The sequence below is a fragment of the Helianthus annuus genome, chromosome 9 (assembly GCF_002127325.2).
Source record: "Helianthus annuus cultivar XRQ/B chromosome 9, HanXRQr2.0-SUNRISE, whole genome shotgun sequence".
Taxonomy (NCBI): Eukaryota; Viridiplantae; Streptophyta; class Magnoliopsida; order Asterales; family Asteraceae; genus Helianthus; species Helianthus annuus.
Window position 1 is genome coordinate 57,998,922 of NC_035441.2, and position 19,585 is coordinate 58,018,506.

General features: G+C 33.7%; 2 protein-coding genes across 2 annotated transcripts; one reads left to right on the forward strand and one right to left on the reverse strand.

Moving 5' to 3' along the window:
• Window positions 1-1,289: 1,289 nt before the first annotated feature.
• Window positions 1,290-12,237, reverse strand: LOC110877958 (protein indeterminate-domain 12). Its single transcript, XM_022126183.2, has 3 exons — window positions 11,752-12,237; window positions 10,974-11,370; window positions 1,290-2,217 (listed from the first exon to the last, which is right to left on the reverse strand). Exons 1-3 carry the CDS (start codon window positions 11,930-11,932, stop codon window positions 1,425-1,427), a joined length of 1,371 nt encoding a protein of 456 aa, XP_021981875.1. The 5' UTR covers window positions 11,933-12,237; the 3' UTR covers window positions 1,290-1,424.
• LOC110875910 (protein FAR1-RELATED SEQUENCE 5-like) lies at window positions 12,051-16,345 on the forward strand. Its single transcript, XM_035976935.1, has 7 exons — window positions 12,051-12,237; window positions 12,876-13,049; window positions 13,561-14,353; window positions 14,532-14,758; window positions 14,895-15,460; window positions 15,557-15,744; window positions 15,877-16,345. The coding sequence occupies exons 1-7, from the start codon at window positions 12,051-12,053 to the stop codon at window positions 16,343-16,345; spliced, it is 2,604 nt and encodes an 867-aa protein (XP_035832828.1).
• Window positions 16,346-19,585: the final 3,240 nt, after the last annotated feature.

Genomic DNA, 19,585 nt, shown 5'->3' on the forward strand with positions numbered 1-19,585 from the left:
TAAGGACTTCTCTAAGATTGGGCCTATGACGCAACTCCTTGAGAAGGATACAATGTTTGATTTCGTTGGGGAGTGTGTGAAATCATGCATATTGCGCATTGAGATCCGTGAATCTAGATATGTCTTTAGCTAAGAGTAAACGATTTCTTGAGTTGCACGAGTTAGAGGAGCTGAGGGATCATGGATATGAGCATACTCACGATTATAAACTTTGTACGAAAGAGTTGCATGATAGGAAGTTGAAGGGTAATAAAGACCTCAAGTGAGGGGATGGGGTGTTATTATATAATTCACGCTTGAGATTGTTCCCCGGGAAGTTGAAGTTCCGTTGGTCAGGACCGTTTGTGGTGAAAGAGGTGTTTCCCTATGGTAGTTTGACGATAGAGGGAAAAGATGGTGAAAGTTTCAAAGTGAACTATCATAGATTGAAGTTATACATAGGTAGACCGAGTGAGAAGGATGAGGTCAAGGTTATTCGGCTCGATCCTCACAGTGCTTGATAGTTTGGAGTGGTTCTCGGGTGAAACCTCGAGTGTATATTTTGTATATTTATGTATTTTGAGTCAGTTTTACGCTTGGGTTTGTTTGTGTTTATTTGTGTAGGTTTGTTGACCCGTCCGTACTCAATCTCCATTTGGGTGGGGATGCGGAGCTGCTTATATTTGTAAAAGCAACCCCAACGTACCGGTTTGTTAGGGACGATCGCGAATGGAATGTTATACGATTGTTTGATTGGAATGGAGACACGCGCAACTAACACTGATTTTTATCCTAACCAGCTAAGTCCTTTTCAATTTGTTATTTCTTTTAATTTTTTGTATATTATTTTAGGTTTTGTTTCTTATTTATTTTTAGTTGTCTTTCATCTTACATTGAGGACAATGTAAATTTTAAGTGTGGGGATGGGAGACTACGTATTTTTAGATAAATTTGAGTCAGAAATAAAGACTACAGAAAACTTTAAAAAAATCCAAAATAAAAAATAGAAAATGAGAAAATGTTCCAGAATTTTTTTTGCATATAAATGGAAAATGATAGAAAAATTGCGATTTTTGGTTTTCAAAATATTATAAATGTGAGATAAAATATAGATAAAAGACATATTTATGTACCGGTAGGCGCAGACAACTTAGAGGGTTCCCTGGATTGTTTTAATATACCTTATTTAAAAATCATGAAGTCTTGTGGGTTCTCCTCTTAGGAAAAATCGGAAAGCTGAAACTATAGAGACTATAAGAGGTACCACTATAAGTAGCATGCCTTTAAACTTTGTTAACTTAGTGGGCAAGTTCCTTATAAGCACATTATGCTTCATATTAAAAACTCATGAAGAGTGCAATATATTACATCACAAGCTCGATATAGTCTGTACACTTGAAAATGCTCTCAATGTATGTGGTCTATTATTAGCAAAATCATATGTTTCAAATTTCCATTTCCTGGTGATGTTGTTCACTGAAACTCATGAGGCTCATTCCGCCCACACCCATGAAATCAACCGTCGTGTTATCACCATTTTTGGGATCACTAACTCCTGAATTTGCATTATGACCGACTTTATTGTTGTTATTGTCCACAATGACCTCTTTCCCATTGTTCATGGACCAATATCCTCCTATTCCGTCACTATTCCCACCTCCATTAACACTTGGATTAAAAAAGGGTGACATCGCGCTTTCTTGAAATTGGGTTGAGAATCCTTGACTGATAATCGCGGCTAGTTGTGATTGATGAGGATGATACTGGTCAACCAAGGTCTCAGTATTATTGTATGCACCACTGCCTCCATAGGATGGCGGTGCCATAGTAGTAATAATATTGTTCATGATGCCATAATGATTGTTATTGTTGTTGTTGTTGTTATTGTTGCTAGACGTTGCTCCCATTTGTGCCGCTTTTTGTAACAAGGCAGTGGCCGAAGTCATGGGAGAGGAGAGGGTGGTGCCGCCGAGCTGCAAGGAAGAAGGCGAGGCGGTTCTAGGGCTACTCATGCCAAATAGGCTTCCATGACCACCTTGCATGATGTTGAAAGGTAGTAATTCGGATGGGGTTCTGGAATCTTGCATGCTACCATGGCTAAATTCAGGTGAAGTGATGGAGGGTGTGGGATGATGATTAGGGACATTGAGGTGGTCTTGTTGCATGGTTTGGGTTAGTTTGTTGTTCTCTTCAGCTAATGCATCACAAAAGGCTCTATGAGTTATGAAGCTATCCCTTCTGCATATAGTTTCAGATAACAAAAGATTGTAAATCATCTATTAAAGTAAAGACAACTAAAGGACATAATGAAAGCCAACACACAAATTTTTTTTTTACAAAACAGATTAAAAATCTATTTATTAAACATATTAAACAAAATCATCTATATATTATGGCTACGATTTTGGTAAACTTATTATTCATATTTGTAGGAATTGTCGATATTTACATACGTACTGACGGATATAGATTGATGTGAATTATATCTTATCCTCTTGTTCGTGAAACGAGATAAGTCTAAAAATCTATAACTAAAAAAGTAAAAACAGTTCAAATAAATATTAAGGTGACACTTTTCAAATAATAACTAAAAAAGTAAACACAGTTCAAATAAATATTAAGGTGACACTTTTCAAATAAACTTTTTAAAAGAAATTTGATCAGAGAATATATTTAAAAATTTAATATAAAAACCTAGGCGAAAATGTTAAAACGAGGAATTAGAAGTTCAAGAAATAATAAGAAGACCAAAATAAAAACATAGACGACAAAATATTAAAATACATTTATTTATTACAACAAATATGTTAAAATTATCCCGTATCGATTAATTTAAAAAAATAATAAGAAGAAAAAAAATAAAAAAGCTCGTAGAATAACTTAAAAGAATTAAAACAAACATTGAATTCTTTTTGACTTCTGAAATTTCAAAATAGATTAAAAACAAAAGTTGGAACTTGAGATAATATGGTTATCGTAGTCAATATTACGTAGTACACATATCGTAGTCAATTACGCACCGCTGCGGTATCCATATATAATGTATATGTGTGGGCTATCTAGGGCAAAAGTAAAAATGAACCAATTTTAACGTTATTTTACTAATTTCGTAAAAATAATGTTAAAAGCTGAGGACAGTTAATCATGCATCATGTGGTGACGTTGATAGCTGAAAGACAAAATGCTACATGCACTAATCGGTCTTTGTCCCGATTGCTTAGTGTTATGTGCCTTATGTCAAAGACTTGATACAAAACTACTATCGAACTGGTGGTCTCACTGGAAGCACCCTCTCTATTCCTACGGGGTAGAGGTAAGGCTGTCTACATCTTACCCTACTCAGACATTACCTTACTTTGCTATTGGTGAGATTTACTGAGTAAGATGATGATGATGATGATGATGATGATGACACATATCGTAGTCAATATTACATATTACACGTGTATGTGGGGAAAATTTAGAATAATAATAATAATAATAATAATAATAATAGTAATAATAATAATAATAAAATAAATAAGCTCGAAGAATAATTAAAAAAGAATTAAAACTAACATTAAGTTCTTTTAGACTTCTAAAATTTCAAAATAGATTAAAAACAAAAGTTGGATTTTGAGATAATTTGGTTATCGTAGTCAATATTACATATTATACATGTAAGTGGTGAAAAAAAGGAAAATTGCAAACTATGTTGAGCAAACGATAATTTCGTGATTTTCTCAAAAGTATATTTGTGCTAGTATTTTTTGTTTTGTTTTGTTTTATTATCGTAATCCATATTACATATGCGTAAATTTTTAATTAAATTGTTAAATTATTTACTGAATATGTGAACATGTGTTAGTACCCCACTTGGCCGATGAAATTGACTTTGATTCGTTGAAAGTTTGCCAAATGAAAGACTTTTATAGTGGAAAAAATGTGTCACTATTCGAATAAACTTGTCACTACCCTCTTGAATGCTAATAAAAAATATCAAGTTCAATGTATATAATATTGGAGCCTTCTTTACAAAATAAACTAGAAAAAAATATTAACACAGTTGATAGCATTCGTGGAAAGCCAATAAAGACAAAAATGAAACATATTAATTTATTTAAAGTAAGTGTGCATTTAATCATTATTTTAGTATTGAAGTGGACTGTATTATTTCCCAATCATTTATGATCCGAAATTTAATAATCATTTCTTATTATATTCAAAGTTGTTGAAGACTTGGGTCGTAAAAGGATGCTCAAAGTTTTCATACTCGTCCATATTTGTAATCCTTACGGACCTCAATGGCAACGCATGAAACAGTATTTACCTCTTTGCATTTGAGATGTTTAGAAGTCAATAAATTTAAATCTGAGTTATACGATGAAGATTTGAATAGAGGTGTGTGTATATATATGTTAATTATAAATAAATTTTCAATAGACGGTATAAATTCGACCAATTTTATGTTTCGACGTCGCTGAAACGCGTGAGAAAATTTACTAGTTACATACTATAAATAAATATGTATATTTAGTGTATAAATAAATAGAGGAGGATTTATTAGGGAATACAAAAAAAGTAGGAAAGCAGAGAACTAGACATTTAACATGTTAAAAATTCAATTAAATATGTTAAAAATCAAATTTTTAAAGTTTTTTAAAGCTTTTGCATATAAATACATATAGAAGCTTTTTTAACAGAAAAGAAAATCAAAAACGAAAAAAAAATTAAAAATAATTCTTAAAACGTAAAATAAGTGTTTTATCTTCTACACATATTTATATGCAAAACATCGATTTTTTTTAAATAATAATTTTAAGCATTTTAAATTGAATTTTTTTAGATATATTTAACATGTTAAATACATTGTCCCCCGTTCCTATTTTTTTAGTATTTCTTATTGAATCTCACACAAAATAACTAATACCAAAAGCTAATCACATAATTAAGCGAGTTATTACAATAAGAATCTTAATTTACACTTATTTAATCTTATATTTATCCCAAAATTTGGATATTATATGTATATATATATAGGGGAAGTTTAAAATGAAAACCACTAGTTATCGCGAAAACTCGAAAACTAATTAAAAAAGCCAAAAAAAAAAAAAAAAACACACCAATTTTTTTTTTGTTTTTTTTTTTGCATACCAATTTTCGCCATATTTTGCATATAAAAATTTTCAAAAAAAAAAAAAAATCTTTTTGTAGTGCACATGTGTATGTGTACTACACATGTGTATTATTACACATGTGTACTACAATTTTTTTTTTAATTTTTTTTATATAAAAAAATCTGCGATTTTTAAAAAAACTTAAAAAAAAATTTGGTGTGTTTTTTAGGTTTTTTTTAGTTAGTTTTCGCGTTAAAAGTGGTTTTCATTTAAACAATCCCCTATATATATATATATATATGTATGAGGTGGGGTTCTAGAGTGAACACTAGTGAATTGCGAACTGAGTGAACAAATCTTAGCCATTGATTTACATATGTGGATGGCTAGGATTTCATCATCAAATCGTAAAATACACTAGTGTATTTCATCATCAAATCCTGGCCATTGATCTACACACATGTATGGCTAGTATTAGTTCGCTCAGTTCGCAAACTACACTAGTGTTCACTCTTGAACCTAATCCTATATGTGTGTGTATATATATATGTTTATATTATATATATGTGTATATATTATATTTTCGATGACAAATGAAAAAAATTCATTCAAACTAGGTTGGTATGACTTCACTCTAGTTATTATGATAATTATTAGACCAGATACTTAATAAAACTTAAAGGAGGGTGAAAATAAAATTCCAGTATTTGTCATTTTTAAGGGAGTTTAGTAGCTATAATGGCAAACTTAAATCCAATAAATATATTTTATTGGACCACCACCCTAAACAACTACCTAGTAGTTGTCTTATGTGCCAAACTACCAAAGCATCTACTCTTAAAGAAAACAAATGGCTTATAGTTTAGTGTATCAAGATTTCCGCAAATATATTACTTCCTAAGTAGTTAAGGATGTTCTAGTCTTATGATCCATATTAGTTTAGATCTAAGAATAGATTTAGAGAGTGTTTAAATTCGTTGTTATAAGAAAAAAAAAAAAACTACTCCTAGAAAATCCAGAAAATATAAATAAAAATTTAAGAGTGCAAACCTTAGTCCAAACTTTATTTCAGCATCCTCAAATGATTAGAATCAATTTAGACCAATTTAGTTATATTTGGCATCCATAGTTTAGAAATTTAATATATGACTATTAAACTTTGTTGGTTAGGTTCATCTATCAACCAAATAATTTGGGTATAGATGACTTTAATGCTAATCCAAGGCAAGCCAAAGTACAAAATTATGGGTTTTTATAAAAATGGTTATTTTTGGCAAAATTTAAGCAAAACTGACAATTTGTTGAATTTATCACCATGTTAACGAGAAATAGTTCTAGCAAATTAATATTACTTCCTTTAGTATTTTTGAACTTACAAGGTACTTAGACCACCCGTAGTGGTTTAGAAAAATAATGCCCCTATCATGGGGCATTATCCGACACGTGTCATCCCAGTCAGCATGGGGCGTTATTGCAAAAGTGGCGTAGTGAGAATAATGCCTGATAATGCCCGTTCCAATCATTAAACAAAAAAAAAAAAAAAAACAAACCATTTTCTCATTGATGGGTCAAACCCAGTCAAACCTTCCTTCTTCCAATTTAGGCGTTTTAATTATAATGCCCAAGCAAATTTTTTTCAAAAATAATGCCCCGTAATGCCTTATGTAATGGGGGAGTGGGCGTTTTTTTTTGAAAATAATGGCCCCATAATACCCCATTACACATGGTCTATGAAAGGTGATTACACCAATTCGGTAAAACTTAAAACAAACAGGTCTACTTTTATTGACATTCAATGAAATCTGAAAGAAAACAGGCGGGTTTAGTCTCATGATTAAGCTCATGCAAATGAATCCACTCATATGTGTCTAAACATAACTAAATGGACAATGTATTTTAAAAGAGATAGATCAAGTAATTGATGATTGTGCTTACACATAAATTGAGAATGTGTTAAGACTTTTTAGGGAGTTAATTGTCTTTGGTCAAGAAAAGAAATTTGGAGCTTGTATATACTCCCAATGTGAATACATAGGTGCTTATAAAACATTATATACACTAAATTGTCATGGATGAGAATGGTTGAATTAGCTAACTTCTAATTAGTTAACCAATTTGATGTTTTGACTTGTGTGTGACACAATTAATATGTACCTATATAGATATGAATAACATGCTAATTTCAACTGGACAGACTAAAGTGATAAGTTGATGGTTACCTAATAAGCAAATATAACCTTAGGTACTATGATTACAAGAAGGGGGTCTTACAACTAATTAACGAACTAGACATGAAAAACAAAGATTTTCACAAAGGGTCAAATTGGAATATAACTTCTATGTGGCTTTTAAATTAGTTACTTTCCTGCTTAATTTATGTAGGCTAAGATCTTGGTAAATACTATATTGAGATTGGTAAGTTAAATTAGCCATTGGAAACTATTATTCTTTACGTTGTTAGCATTAAGAATATTGATTCTCACATTGTTGTTATATTGGGTACAATGCATGTGCCCGAGATTTATTTGGTTAAACATAATTTGTGCGTAAGCATACGTCTCTGTAAGCATAAGGTGGACCAACCTAACTCTAGAGGTACTTTGCTAAAACAATTTTGTTCTATGATAATTTTTTTTTCATACATATTTTCAGGTTTAAATCATTTATGTATATATTTAAAGATTGTTGTATAAGAACTATTGTGAAATATACTGAACAAATGAAACAATATTGTAAAAATAATTTGAAAACATTTTTATAAAATAATATAAAAAATATGGTGTAACGCTTGGAGTAAAAATAAAAAAAAAACTCAATTAACAATTTCTTATTTTAATATAAAAGAGTTAAGATAGCTCACGTACTCTCCACCATATACTATTGAGTTAACTGCCATTTTCGTCCCTGTGGTTTGGTCACTTTGGCCATTTCAGTCCATTTTTCAAAAATGCGCCATTTTCCTCCCCGACGTTCTGGAAAGGTGTCATTTCAGTCCAAAAATCATAACCCAGTTAAGTCAGTTAGTAAACAAGGACTGATTGTGTAAATTTGTAACATAAAGGACAGATTGTGTAAATTTGTAACACCACCACCACTAGCCCTGCCACCACCACCACCGCCACCACAGCCACACCGCCACCACAGCCACTGCCACCACCACCGCCACCACCGCTACCACAGCCACACCGCCACCACAGCCACTGCCACCACCACCACCGCCACCACAGCCACACCGACGTTCTCGTTTTATACATTTTCTGGAACGTTTACGTGCAAAACGAAATGGAGGATGCAGACGATGGAAGTGGTCGATTTGCCTGAATTCGGATGAAGTTGCAGGTTCCGGTGAAGTTGCAGGTTCCTGTGATCACAGCTCGGCTCCGTTCATCACCACCATTCGAAAGCTTCCGAAACAAGATCATCTTCAACGTTCATCTCCTGCAACTTCTGTTCGAAACATAACTTCCCGAAAAACCGATTCTGATTCCGCTCACCGCAATCTCCATTCATCACTGTTGTTTCGACATAAGGCAACTGTCCGCTCATCACCGTTCATCATCGCTAAAACCTGCAACATCACCATCTTCTCCGGTCATCACTCCGAACATCATTGTTTTTCACCCCTCACTCCGGCGACCACCATCGTTCCGCATAACCCGACAACCTTTATATCTCCATCGCACACCACCGTAGCACCATTCTCCGACCACCCTTCTCATCTCCGGCTAACCTGCAACTCCGGTCACCATTGTTGTCATCATCGGACATCATTCCCGTCATTCATCATAATTACCATCATACCATCTCCACTGTTGTCACCTTTGTCACTGTTTGAAGCAGCGTGAAACGGGTTTTGGTTTTGGACACACAATCTTTCATACAAGTTCAAATCTTTCATACACACAAAAACCAAAATGACGTTGATGGTGGTGGTTCCGGTGGCGGCGGTGGTGACCACCGGAGCTCCGATTCCGGCGGTGGTGGTGGTGGTGGCAGTGGCTGTGGTGGCGGTGTGGCTGTGGTGGCGGTGTGGCTGTGGTGGCGGTGGTGGCGGTGGTGGTGGTGGTGGCAGCGGAGTGGTGGTGGTGGCAGGGCTAGTGGTGGTGTTACAAATTTACACAATCAGTCCTTTACGTTACAAATTTACACAATCAGTCCTTGTTTACTAACTGACTTAACTGGGTTATGATTTTTGGACTGAAATGGCACCTTTCCAGAACGTCGGGGAGGAAAATGGCGCATTTTTGAAAAATGGACTGAAATGGCCAAAGTGACCAAACCACAGAGACAAAAATGGCAGTTAACTCTATACTATTTTTTTCCCATAAAACTACAAAAAAAAAATATACAAGCTTTGCAACAATAATGAGTCTAGTTGGCCTATGGTGAGCAGGTAGAGAAAATGACGTAGTAAACTAAGTTCAACAGATATATTTATTATTAATATGAAAATGAATACTAAAATTGGACTTCAAATTCGATAGGCAGTTGACAATACCAATCATTAACATATAACCATAGAAAATAATTTGATAATAGCCTAATAAAAATTTCAAATTTTCCTTTTAATGGTAACTCTTGTCCAGGATTAAACCCTAAAAATTTCACACGTCTTCCTAAAACTAAAAGGAGAAAAAATTTGCAAACTACAAATAAAATAATGTACTCCAGCCAAGTTCTAACTTAAACAATGTAGTTTTAAAACTATATAAAGGCTTTTCTATAGGGGTTACATTAGGTACAAGTAACTTTTTTCCACGCAAAGTTTACAAAATGAAGAGATAAAGGACGCGGTAATATTTTTCGTAAATATTATATTTAGCAAATAATTACCATACAATATGATTAGCTAGAGTAACTACTCCTTCCGTCTCATATTAATTGTCCAATTTTGAATTACCAAGTCTTTTTCTTTCAACTTTGACCGTAGATTTTTTTTTTGTGTGTGTTACGTAACACTTGATATAAAATATATGAATGAATTGGATTTACGGTGGTAAGATTGTATTCCTTTAAAGGAAAGGGATTATTACATTTATCTCTAAGATATTTACGGTCAAAATTGAAAGAAAAAGACTTGAAAAGTCAAAATTGGACACTTAATATGGGACGGAGGGAGTATTATTATACTATAACTAAAGTATAGTAATATTATTATGCTACTTAGTGTAATATTATTAATCTACAACAAAACTGAATTAACGTGATAACCATTACTCTATAACAAGTGAAGTGGGGTAACGATTATTACGTTACTCCAATTTTGTTGTATGATAATATTATTACTCTGGTTCAATTATGTTGTGTAATTATCTGCCAAATAACATTATTATGATATATACAAAAATGCCACATCTTTTTTTTATCACATCATATGATTTGTATGTTAAAACCTATATGTTTTTCATCTTACCTAACACATAATTTATAATAAAATAAATTATTATACTATAACTAAAGTATAGTAATATTATTATGCTACTTAGTGTAATATTATTAATCTACAACAAAACTGAATTAACGTGATAACCATTACTCTATAACAAGTGAAGTGGGGTAACGATTATTACGTTACTCCAATTTTGTTGTATGATAATATTATTACTCTGGTTCAATTATGTTGTGTAATTATCTGCCAAATAACATTATTATGATATATACAAAAATGCCACATCTTTTTTTTATCACATCATATGATTTGTATGTTAAAACCTATATGTTTTTCATCCTACCTAACACATAATTTATAATAAAATAAAGGAACTAGTTAAGGATTATACTAACAATTATATAGCTTATTTATTTGATCATATAACTAAATATCCGAATTTAAAAAAATATGATTTCAGATTAAAAGTTAAAGGGGTAATATGCATAGTCAGGGAGAGATAAGCAAACCTGGAAAAGATGGTACCACAGTCACACTTGTATTCTTTGGTGCCACAAATTTTGGAATGAGCCTTCCAGTCACATTGTACCGCATATCTTTTGGAGCATTTCTCACATTTCCATTTCTTTTCGCCGTGTTTTCGACTATAATGTTTCTTGATTCCGGTTAGATCACCCAACGCACGAGCCGGGTTGTGGTGGACACATGTTGGTTCAGGACATATGTACACACGTTTAATTATTTCGGTGCTTGTTCGTTGCTTAAGTTTCCATGGTAGATTATGACCTCTTCTGTGGAGTTGGAGGTTTTGATCCCTTTGGAAACCCTTGTTGCAGATTTCACATATGTATTTGTTCTTCGCCATTAGACTTGTAGGCGATAAAGCGACGACTTGGGCATTTGGATCTGCAACACGACAGCAATATTAATCGTACAACTTGATCTTAACAACCGATCTATGTTTGATCGTTAACAAATATCTTTAGTACAACATCTCTATATAAAAAATGATCTTGAGTATGAAAACAAAATTGTACACATGTACGTTTAATTAGCAGCAGCAAAAAAAAAAAAAAAAAAAAGATGAAAAATATGAGAATTAAAGAACATTCAATTATTGCAATCCATAAACCAATAATTAATTTCTGATCAACATTAAAATCATAGCCAGATAATCAATATAAATTTTGAATATATATAAAAAAAAAACAACCCCAGAAATAAACTGTTGCTATTTTTATTTAACACACATATATTATTAGAAATAAATAGGGTAAGTAATTTTACCAGGAGTTCCTGGTAGGGATCTTTTCTTTTTTTTAGATAAATCTGGAACAAGTTCTTGAGAAGTGGATCTAAAATCTGAAGAGTTGACTGTTGGTGGCGGTCTTTGTTGACCTTCGTCAACACCACCACCAGTATTGCCTGAAGAGAAGCTTCCTCCTTCATCTCCTGAGATATTTGACATTTTTAAGACAGAGAGTATGGAAACAAAAGACGAGAACTTTATGTTTGGGAACTTTGTCAACTGTTTTCAACTGTATATAAGTAATATGTATTCTTGTTGATTGGTAGAATCTATGCTAATGGGGATTATTCTTGATTCTTTGTTTTTGGTCTCATTGGTTGCTCATAGTGGACACAACATGGGATTTGATGTTATAACCCAAAGACAAAACACCGATGAACTCTTAGTTTGTCTTAGTGTGGATGACAGAAAGAAGGTGAAGGAGAAAAGAGGGTCTTGGAACAAGAAACAAGATAACAAAACATGTGTCTTCATAGTCAATACCATAATATATTACTGTTTCTTCCTACCTTTATTTTTTAATAATAAGATTGTTATCAACCTAATCACATCATGTACTATATTCCCAATTTTGTTAGGTATCTAGAGGTTATCGACTTGGATTTTAGTGGTAAGAAATCGATTCTTAGTTTATATATATATATATATATATATATATATACATATATATACATATATATATATATATACATATATATATATATATACATATATATATATATATAGGGATAGGATCATGAGAAAACTAGATATAAACAAGAAAACCAAAAAACTATTAAACATAGGGGTATTTTTGTCAACAGACATATTTACACGCTTTCTGTTCGCCCAATTCATAACCCACACACACAGTCTCGATTTTCTTTTCTGGAGGTTTCGTGTTCAACAATTATCGAATCTTACATCAATCAATTCCATAATTGTATCAATTAATCATACATATAACGGATCTCATACTGAATTAAAGCTGTTTCGCATCCAGATTCGTGTTTAACAATCGTAGGTAATCGGATTTCATGTTTATTTTATCACATATTGTTCATAATCGGAATTCGGACATGTTTGATTGTTGTTTAATCGATATTGTCGTTAAATCGTTCAGGTATGGCTTCATCCAGCAGTTCTACAAACAATGGTGCAACTATTGTTGACGCATTAATCGGTTCTAACGGTGATGACGGACATGAACGCATCGATGAGTCAACTGATGCTAACAATTCAAGTTATGGCAGTCATAATGTCCGTCCATTACGTCTGTATGACGTTGATCAATTAGGTAATTTATTTATTTATTAAAAAAATGTGTATTACACATGTGTACACGTGTTTGTATTACGATGTGAACTGTATATATCATTAATTGTTAACATGTTTGTATTTTCAATATAATATGTTGTTTTTTCTTTATTGTACGTATGTATGTAGGGACCCTATGTATGTATGTATGTATGTATGTATGTATGTATGTATGTATGTATGTATGTATGTATGTATGTATGTATGTATGTATGTATGTATGTATGTATGTATGTATGTATGTATGTATGTATGTATGTATGTATGTATGTATGTATGTATGTATGTATGTATGTATGTATGTATGTATGTATGTATGTATGTATGTATGTATGTATGTATGTATGTATGTATGTATGTATGTATGTATGTTTTACATGTTGCGTGTGTGTGTTGTATGTGCGTATATGTCCATCTTTTAAATATATTACTATAATGCATATGTGCAATGTTTTTTTTATTTGGCTGTAATTTTCGTGTTCATATTGAAGGAGATATAACAAGCCATGTATACATAAGAACTGATGGAATAAAGTTCTGGAAACCTTTGGTGTCTCCTAAATATACACCTACCTTCGGAATGGTTTTTGACACATGGAGCGACGCTGAGAATATGTACAAGTCTTATGCTGAGAGGTCTGGGTTTTCTGTACGTTTGGGTGCCTTGAAGAGAAATGGAACTGTTGTTACACATAGGTATATGCAATGTACCAGATCCAGTAAACCTAAGCAAACACAAATTGAATCGATGGACCCCAGTGCTTTTAAAGTATCTCGAAGTAGCAGCTACAAAGTTACTGACTGCAGGGCGCGACTAAAGCTTAAAGCTATCTCAGGCACTACAAAATTTTTCGTTTATGGTTTTATTGAAGCTCATAATCATGGATTGGTCGACAAGGACAATCTAGACTTTACCAGAAAAAGGAGGAAACTTAGTTATGACGACCAGAGGTTCATTCACAAACTAAGCTTGAACAAATTTGGCCCTAATGTCGCGCATAAGATTCGAGCTTCGTTAAAGGGTGGGCACCATAATGTACAAGGAACTGTAGTAGAATTCAAAAATTTCACTAGAGATCTACGGTCTTTTATCGGCAAGAAGGATGCACAAATGGTTGTTGATACGTTAAAAGCTCGTATGATAAATCTGCCAAATTTCTTTTTTGAATGTGTAGTGGTTGACGGTGAGCTAAGATCATTGTTCTGGGCTGATGACGTATCCAAGTGCAATTACGAAGCCTTCGGAGATGTGTTAGGTTTTGATGCAACATATCATACGAATCAGTAAGTTTTCTATCTTTGTTATGTTGCATAAATGATACGAACAATGTGGTTACAATCAGTTACACTGTTTTGTTGTATTACATCTATGTAAAAACGATTCGTATTTTATTAATGAATGTATTACTGATGTTATGTTTGTCATATTACACTAAATTCATTGTTTTATGTTGTTTTGAAGGTATAACATGATATTTGTTCCGTTGACCGGTGTCGATCACCATAAAAAGTGTGTCACCTTTGGTGCTGGGCTATTATACGATGAAACAATTGGTTCTTACACGTGGTTGCTTACCACATTCCTTAAAGCTCATAACAATAAGCAACCAATGTTGGTGTTGACCGATCAGGATGCTGCGATGAAACAAGCAGTTTCTGGTGTATTCAATAAATCTATTCACCGGCTGTGTATGTGGCATATTGTAAGGAAAATTCCTGCAAAGGTATGATAGTATTTTTACATACATTCATCTACATACGTGTAATAGGTGTATACTTTAATGTCATTCATTTATGTTTGTGATTTTTTTTATTCAAATTGCAGGTGATGTATTGGAAAATATAGACTTGAGAGCTGCTATACATAAGCTGGTTTGGAATTTGTTTATCACACCTGAAGAATTTGAAGAAAGATGGAATTTGCTTATGGAAGGGTTACACTTGAAAGAAAATAATTGGCTGAACGAGATGTATGAGATTAGGGATCAATGGGTTCCATGCTATTTTAGGGATGTGCACATGTGTTGTCTAATGAAAACCACCTCGAGGTGTGAGAGTTCGAATTCCCTGTTTAAAACAAATTCTAGTGGAACAAACACGCTCGTGCAATTCTTGATGTGTTTCGACACAGCAATTGATGGGCAACGGTACACTCAACGCAGAATGGAGTTCGAAAGTAACACAATAGCACCATCAATGCCGAAGAACGTGCCTATCGAAAGACATGCCTCGGAGTTATATACACATACGCTGTTTTTGGAGGTGCAAAAAGAGATATACAGAGGCATGACATTCTGCTATATTGCTTCAAAAACCCCAGAACTTGACGGGGTAAAAATTTATACCATTGTTCATACTAACAGACAGTACAAAGATATTAATGAATTTGAGGTAATTGGCTTATTATATTGTTGTATTACATATGTACATTATAATTATCAACGTTATGTTTTTTTAACATTTGTAACCTATACACATGTGATGCAGGTCAGTTTTGATACACGTGATAGATCGGTTTCATGTTCGTGTATGGGTTATACGCGCCTTGGCTATTTGTGTAGGCATGCCTTTTGTGTGTATAGATACAACCAGGTTGATGAAATTCCCGTTCAGTATCAACCTGGTAGATGGAAACGAGACATATTGCCAAGGAGGGTTTTTAGCATGTCGAACAGGTATTCTGCCGATACAGACGCGGAATCTGTAATTCGGAATGAGATTTTTGATTTGGTCATTGAGTGTACTGATCGTTTAAGGCGTAATATTGGTAAACTTTCTGAGTTGTCTGGTTAAATTAAAGAAATTAGGAACCGTGTGTTTCGCGAATTCCTGACCGAACCGGCGTGTAACAAGACATCAGCTGTGATCAGTGACCTTCTCAAACAGCCTGAAGATATGGAAGTCTCGATAAATCCGCCACAAGGCATCCGGAACAAAGGGTGCGGTACCAACCATCGACTCATTGGTCCCGGGGAAAAGGCTGTTGTTAATAGTGCTAAAACTACCAGGCTGTGTGGAAAATGCAAGAAATACGTTAATGATCATGACTCGCGTAATTGTGAAAAAGTTCGGGCTGCCAAAGAAGCCGCGACTGCTGTTGCAAAAGCTGTTAAAGCTGGTAATGTTGCTGTTCCAGAAGATTCATGTCACGTTGGTGTCGTTGATTTGTCTAACGGTGATACATCTGTTGGACCATCGTCTCGCATTTGTACTCGGGCCACTAGAAGATCCACTAGAAGATCTACCATACGTTCGTCCGACCCGCTTGAAGAGTGATTTGGTTTATACAATATCGATACTTGTTTTACATAATAAGCAATGTGACTCTTACATTACACATGTGCTTCGAATAAATTTCATGGGATTATGGATTTTTTTTCTAGTATTACACATGCATCCTGTTTGTGATGACATGTTTTTTATGGATTGTGTTACATGTCTAAACTTGAGTTTATGTTACATAAGCATACATGGTGTTACATATTTTGACGTTATATTCAATGTGATATTATACTACATGTATGCATTACTTGTTTATGGTAACATCGATGTTGACATCATATTACACGTCTGATGGATCTGTTCACATTCATTTTATATGTACATTTCATATGTTATTGTTATTATATTACAAATATAAATCATTGTACATTTCATATGATATATTACAAATAAAAATCATTCAGAATAATCCAAGCCATGATACGTTCGTTTTTTTTAGTTATGTGGTTGTATTTCACGTGTGCTGTATAACGTTATCATAAAGTTGTGATACTTTTTTCTTTTGTATGATACGTTTTTTCTTCTGTATGATACTGTTTGCTAACACATTACACACGTGAAATGCATACAACTGTCAAAACCGATAAACATTCGTATCCAATATAGATGCTAGAATTTAAACGTGCATAAAGCATAATATGTCTTACACAATCATGTTATACTAATAATATTGTATCAATCATAACATCTAAAGATTGTATCAATACGGGATAATAGTCAAAAGCAATATCGAAATGATACGATTTTCCATCTATCCTTTGTACGTTGCACCTTCCAGTTCATTCTGTTTGGCCGTGTTCGCTTCATTCTTTGCATCCGCTATAACATTTTCTTTGAACACATTTGCATCAGAAAGCAGGATTCTTGCACAATATTTCATCCTGAGGTTGTTTATCTGACTTTGTTGCATTGATTCTCTGTTGTTGAATCCGCATTCAAACGGTTTGTTCTTTCCATAGTACAACTCCATATGCCGCATGGCGAAAATCCCGCAGTAAGTGAAGTTGTCTCGTGTTGCCCAGCCAATCTCTTTCTTTGATAGTGTTACGCTTGATAGTGCTTGTGCACTCGGGTGTTGGACACTACGCATGTAAGCACATATGATATGTTTCTGCCAAATAATAAAGTGTATGTTAGGTGATATCAACATCCACATTGAAAATGGTGCATATGTGTATCACTGTTTAATGTCATTGTCATTATATTTTAATAACTTACAATCTTGTTTGGTGTGCCTTTTGACGTGAAGCTGCTACCGTCTTTCATCGATACCCAAGCAAATTTTGGATGCATGTTATCTATCACTTCAATTGAAGGCTCCTCAAGTCAAAGCATACTAGGTAATAGTGGTGACTTTCCAGTACAGGAATCACAACTACATCATATGATTTCAGATCAAGTTTGTCGGCGTTACGTTCAAGCACTATTAACAGGTTCTTTTTGAATGCTGCTGTCCTTGCCTCCACAGTATGCTTTCTGTTTAGCATCCATCCATTCTGTTTTGTTATTTAAAAATAAAAAATAAAAAAAACACACACGTTTGAGTATATTTAATAGTAATGGTAAAAAAATTGTTTATCATATAATACTTACAATTGTCGACGTGTAACAAAACAAACGTTTAGGTCCATCCTTATTTTTCAAACCTTCTTGATGATTCAAAACACCCACCCAACAATCTATAGCACATGTGTACAACTGTTTGCCTGGAATAAAGTGTGCTAACAGAAACGCTCTTGTTTCCAGTCCGTATGCAGTTGCGAAAATATCTTTCCTGTATACATATGTTCACATCAGTTACACATGTGAATCATAATAATATTTTGCAAACTTCATAATGCATAAATGTAATAAAACTTACAAGAACAGTCTTTTGACTTCTTTCTTTTCTGCTTCTATTTTTGCTGCCTTCAGTTCCTTTTCCATTTGTTTTTGTTCTGCTTTTGCATCTTCTTCTGAAATTGCTCTCGTTTTCTTTTTCGTTGCATTCTTTTCTTGAGTTGTTTGTCGTTTTTCTCCATCATTTTTGTCATTGGCGATTGCCAACATATACGACCATATCAGTTGTTCCTCGTCGTTCAGTTTTTCATTGATGTCTACCGGCTGATTAATAGACGCGCTTTGTTGATGCTCAGCAGATTTTAAGTTTATTTCACCCGATATGCTCCCAGACTCTTGTGAACTAATGCCGAGATCAAAGTTTGGCATTGAGGTATCACGTTCTTTCTTCTTTTGCACATGTGCAACTTTGTTCATTTTTTCAATGATTTCCCCAATATTTTCTTCAAAAAACTGCGTCCATCCAGTTTGCGTTACATGTTCATTGATATCAATCACCTCTTTGTATATTGTTTCGTATTTTTGTATGCAGTTTTGTATCTCAGGTACGTCCGGGAAAGCCAAACATGCATCATACAACGCTTTTTCTAATATTTTTTGTCCCTCGTGATGCGATCGAACAGAGCGTCCAGTTTTATAACATGTCCCGGTTGATATTACATGATAAGTATGTAGCACACGTGTGGAATATATACATATATATATATAATACAGGTTTGGATAAATGTATACAATAACGTACCGTCAAATCAGCTGGATTACTCGTATCATCGTAAAGAATTATCTCGTTCAAATTGTGTTTTGTGACATGTTCAGATGTGTCGTTTTTTGGATAAACGTATTGATCTTAACTCGCCCATGCCAAAACCTCTATTTTTCAGTTCGATTCTCTCCCTCTTTCGCAACTTTTCGATTGTCCAGAATTCAAGCGGGCTCATATGTCGATCAACATTTATTGGAGGGACATTTGTTCGATCAACGTACAACAGCTGTTCACATGTGTGACATAAAACAGTTAGAACATATTTATAAGTTGATACATATGTGAATTATAAACACAATACATATCACATGTGTAATAAATGTAATATTACCCGTGAAATCTGATCAACATGCACATGTGATCATTATAGTGATAACAAACGCAATTTGTGAATTACAATTACACACATACACACACGTGCACGTATATAAAACATGTAATACATACCGTTAGGATTGTTAACGCACCCGTGAAGAAACAATTTTTGTCACACCTTCTCCATGTTTTTTTGCATTTCTTGATCGAATTGACGATGTACGCGCACCAATCAACATGTTGTGGGTTTATTTCATCCCCCATATGGTGTAGGAAATTAAGATCACACTTTCCTTGGTCTTGATTTTCAACAAATG

Coding starts and splice junctions, on each gene's coding strand:
- LOC110877958 (XM_022126183.2), bottom strand. CDS start 11,932: ATGTCAAATATCTCAGGAGATGAAGGAGGAAGCTTCTCTTCAGGCAAT. Junction 11,371..11,751: donor ATCCCTACCAGGAACTCCTG/GTAAAATTACTT, acceptor GTCGTGTTGCAG/ATCCAAATGCCCAAGTCGTC. Junction 2,218..10,973: donor TGTGGTACCATCTTTTCCAG/GTTTGCTTATCT, acceptor AACTATATGCAG/AAGGGATAGCTTCATAACTC.
- LOC110875910 (XM_035976935.1), top strand. CDS start 12,051: ATGGGGATTATTCTTGATTCTTTGTTTTTGGTCTCATTGGTTGCTCAT. Junction 13,050..13,560: donor GTATGACGTTGATCAATTAG/GTAATTTATTTA, acceptor TTCATATTGAAG/GAGATATAACAAGCCATGTA. Junction 15,745..15,876: donor GTTTTTAGCATGTCGAACAG/GTATTCTGCCGA, acceptor TAAAGAAATTAG/GAACCGTGTGTTTCGCGAAT.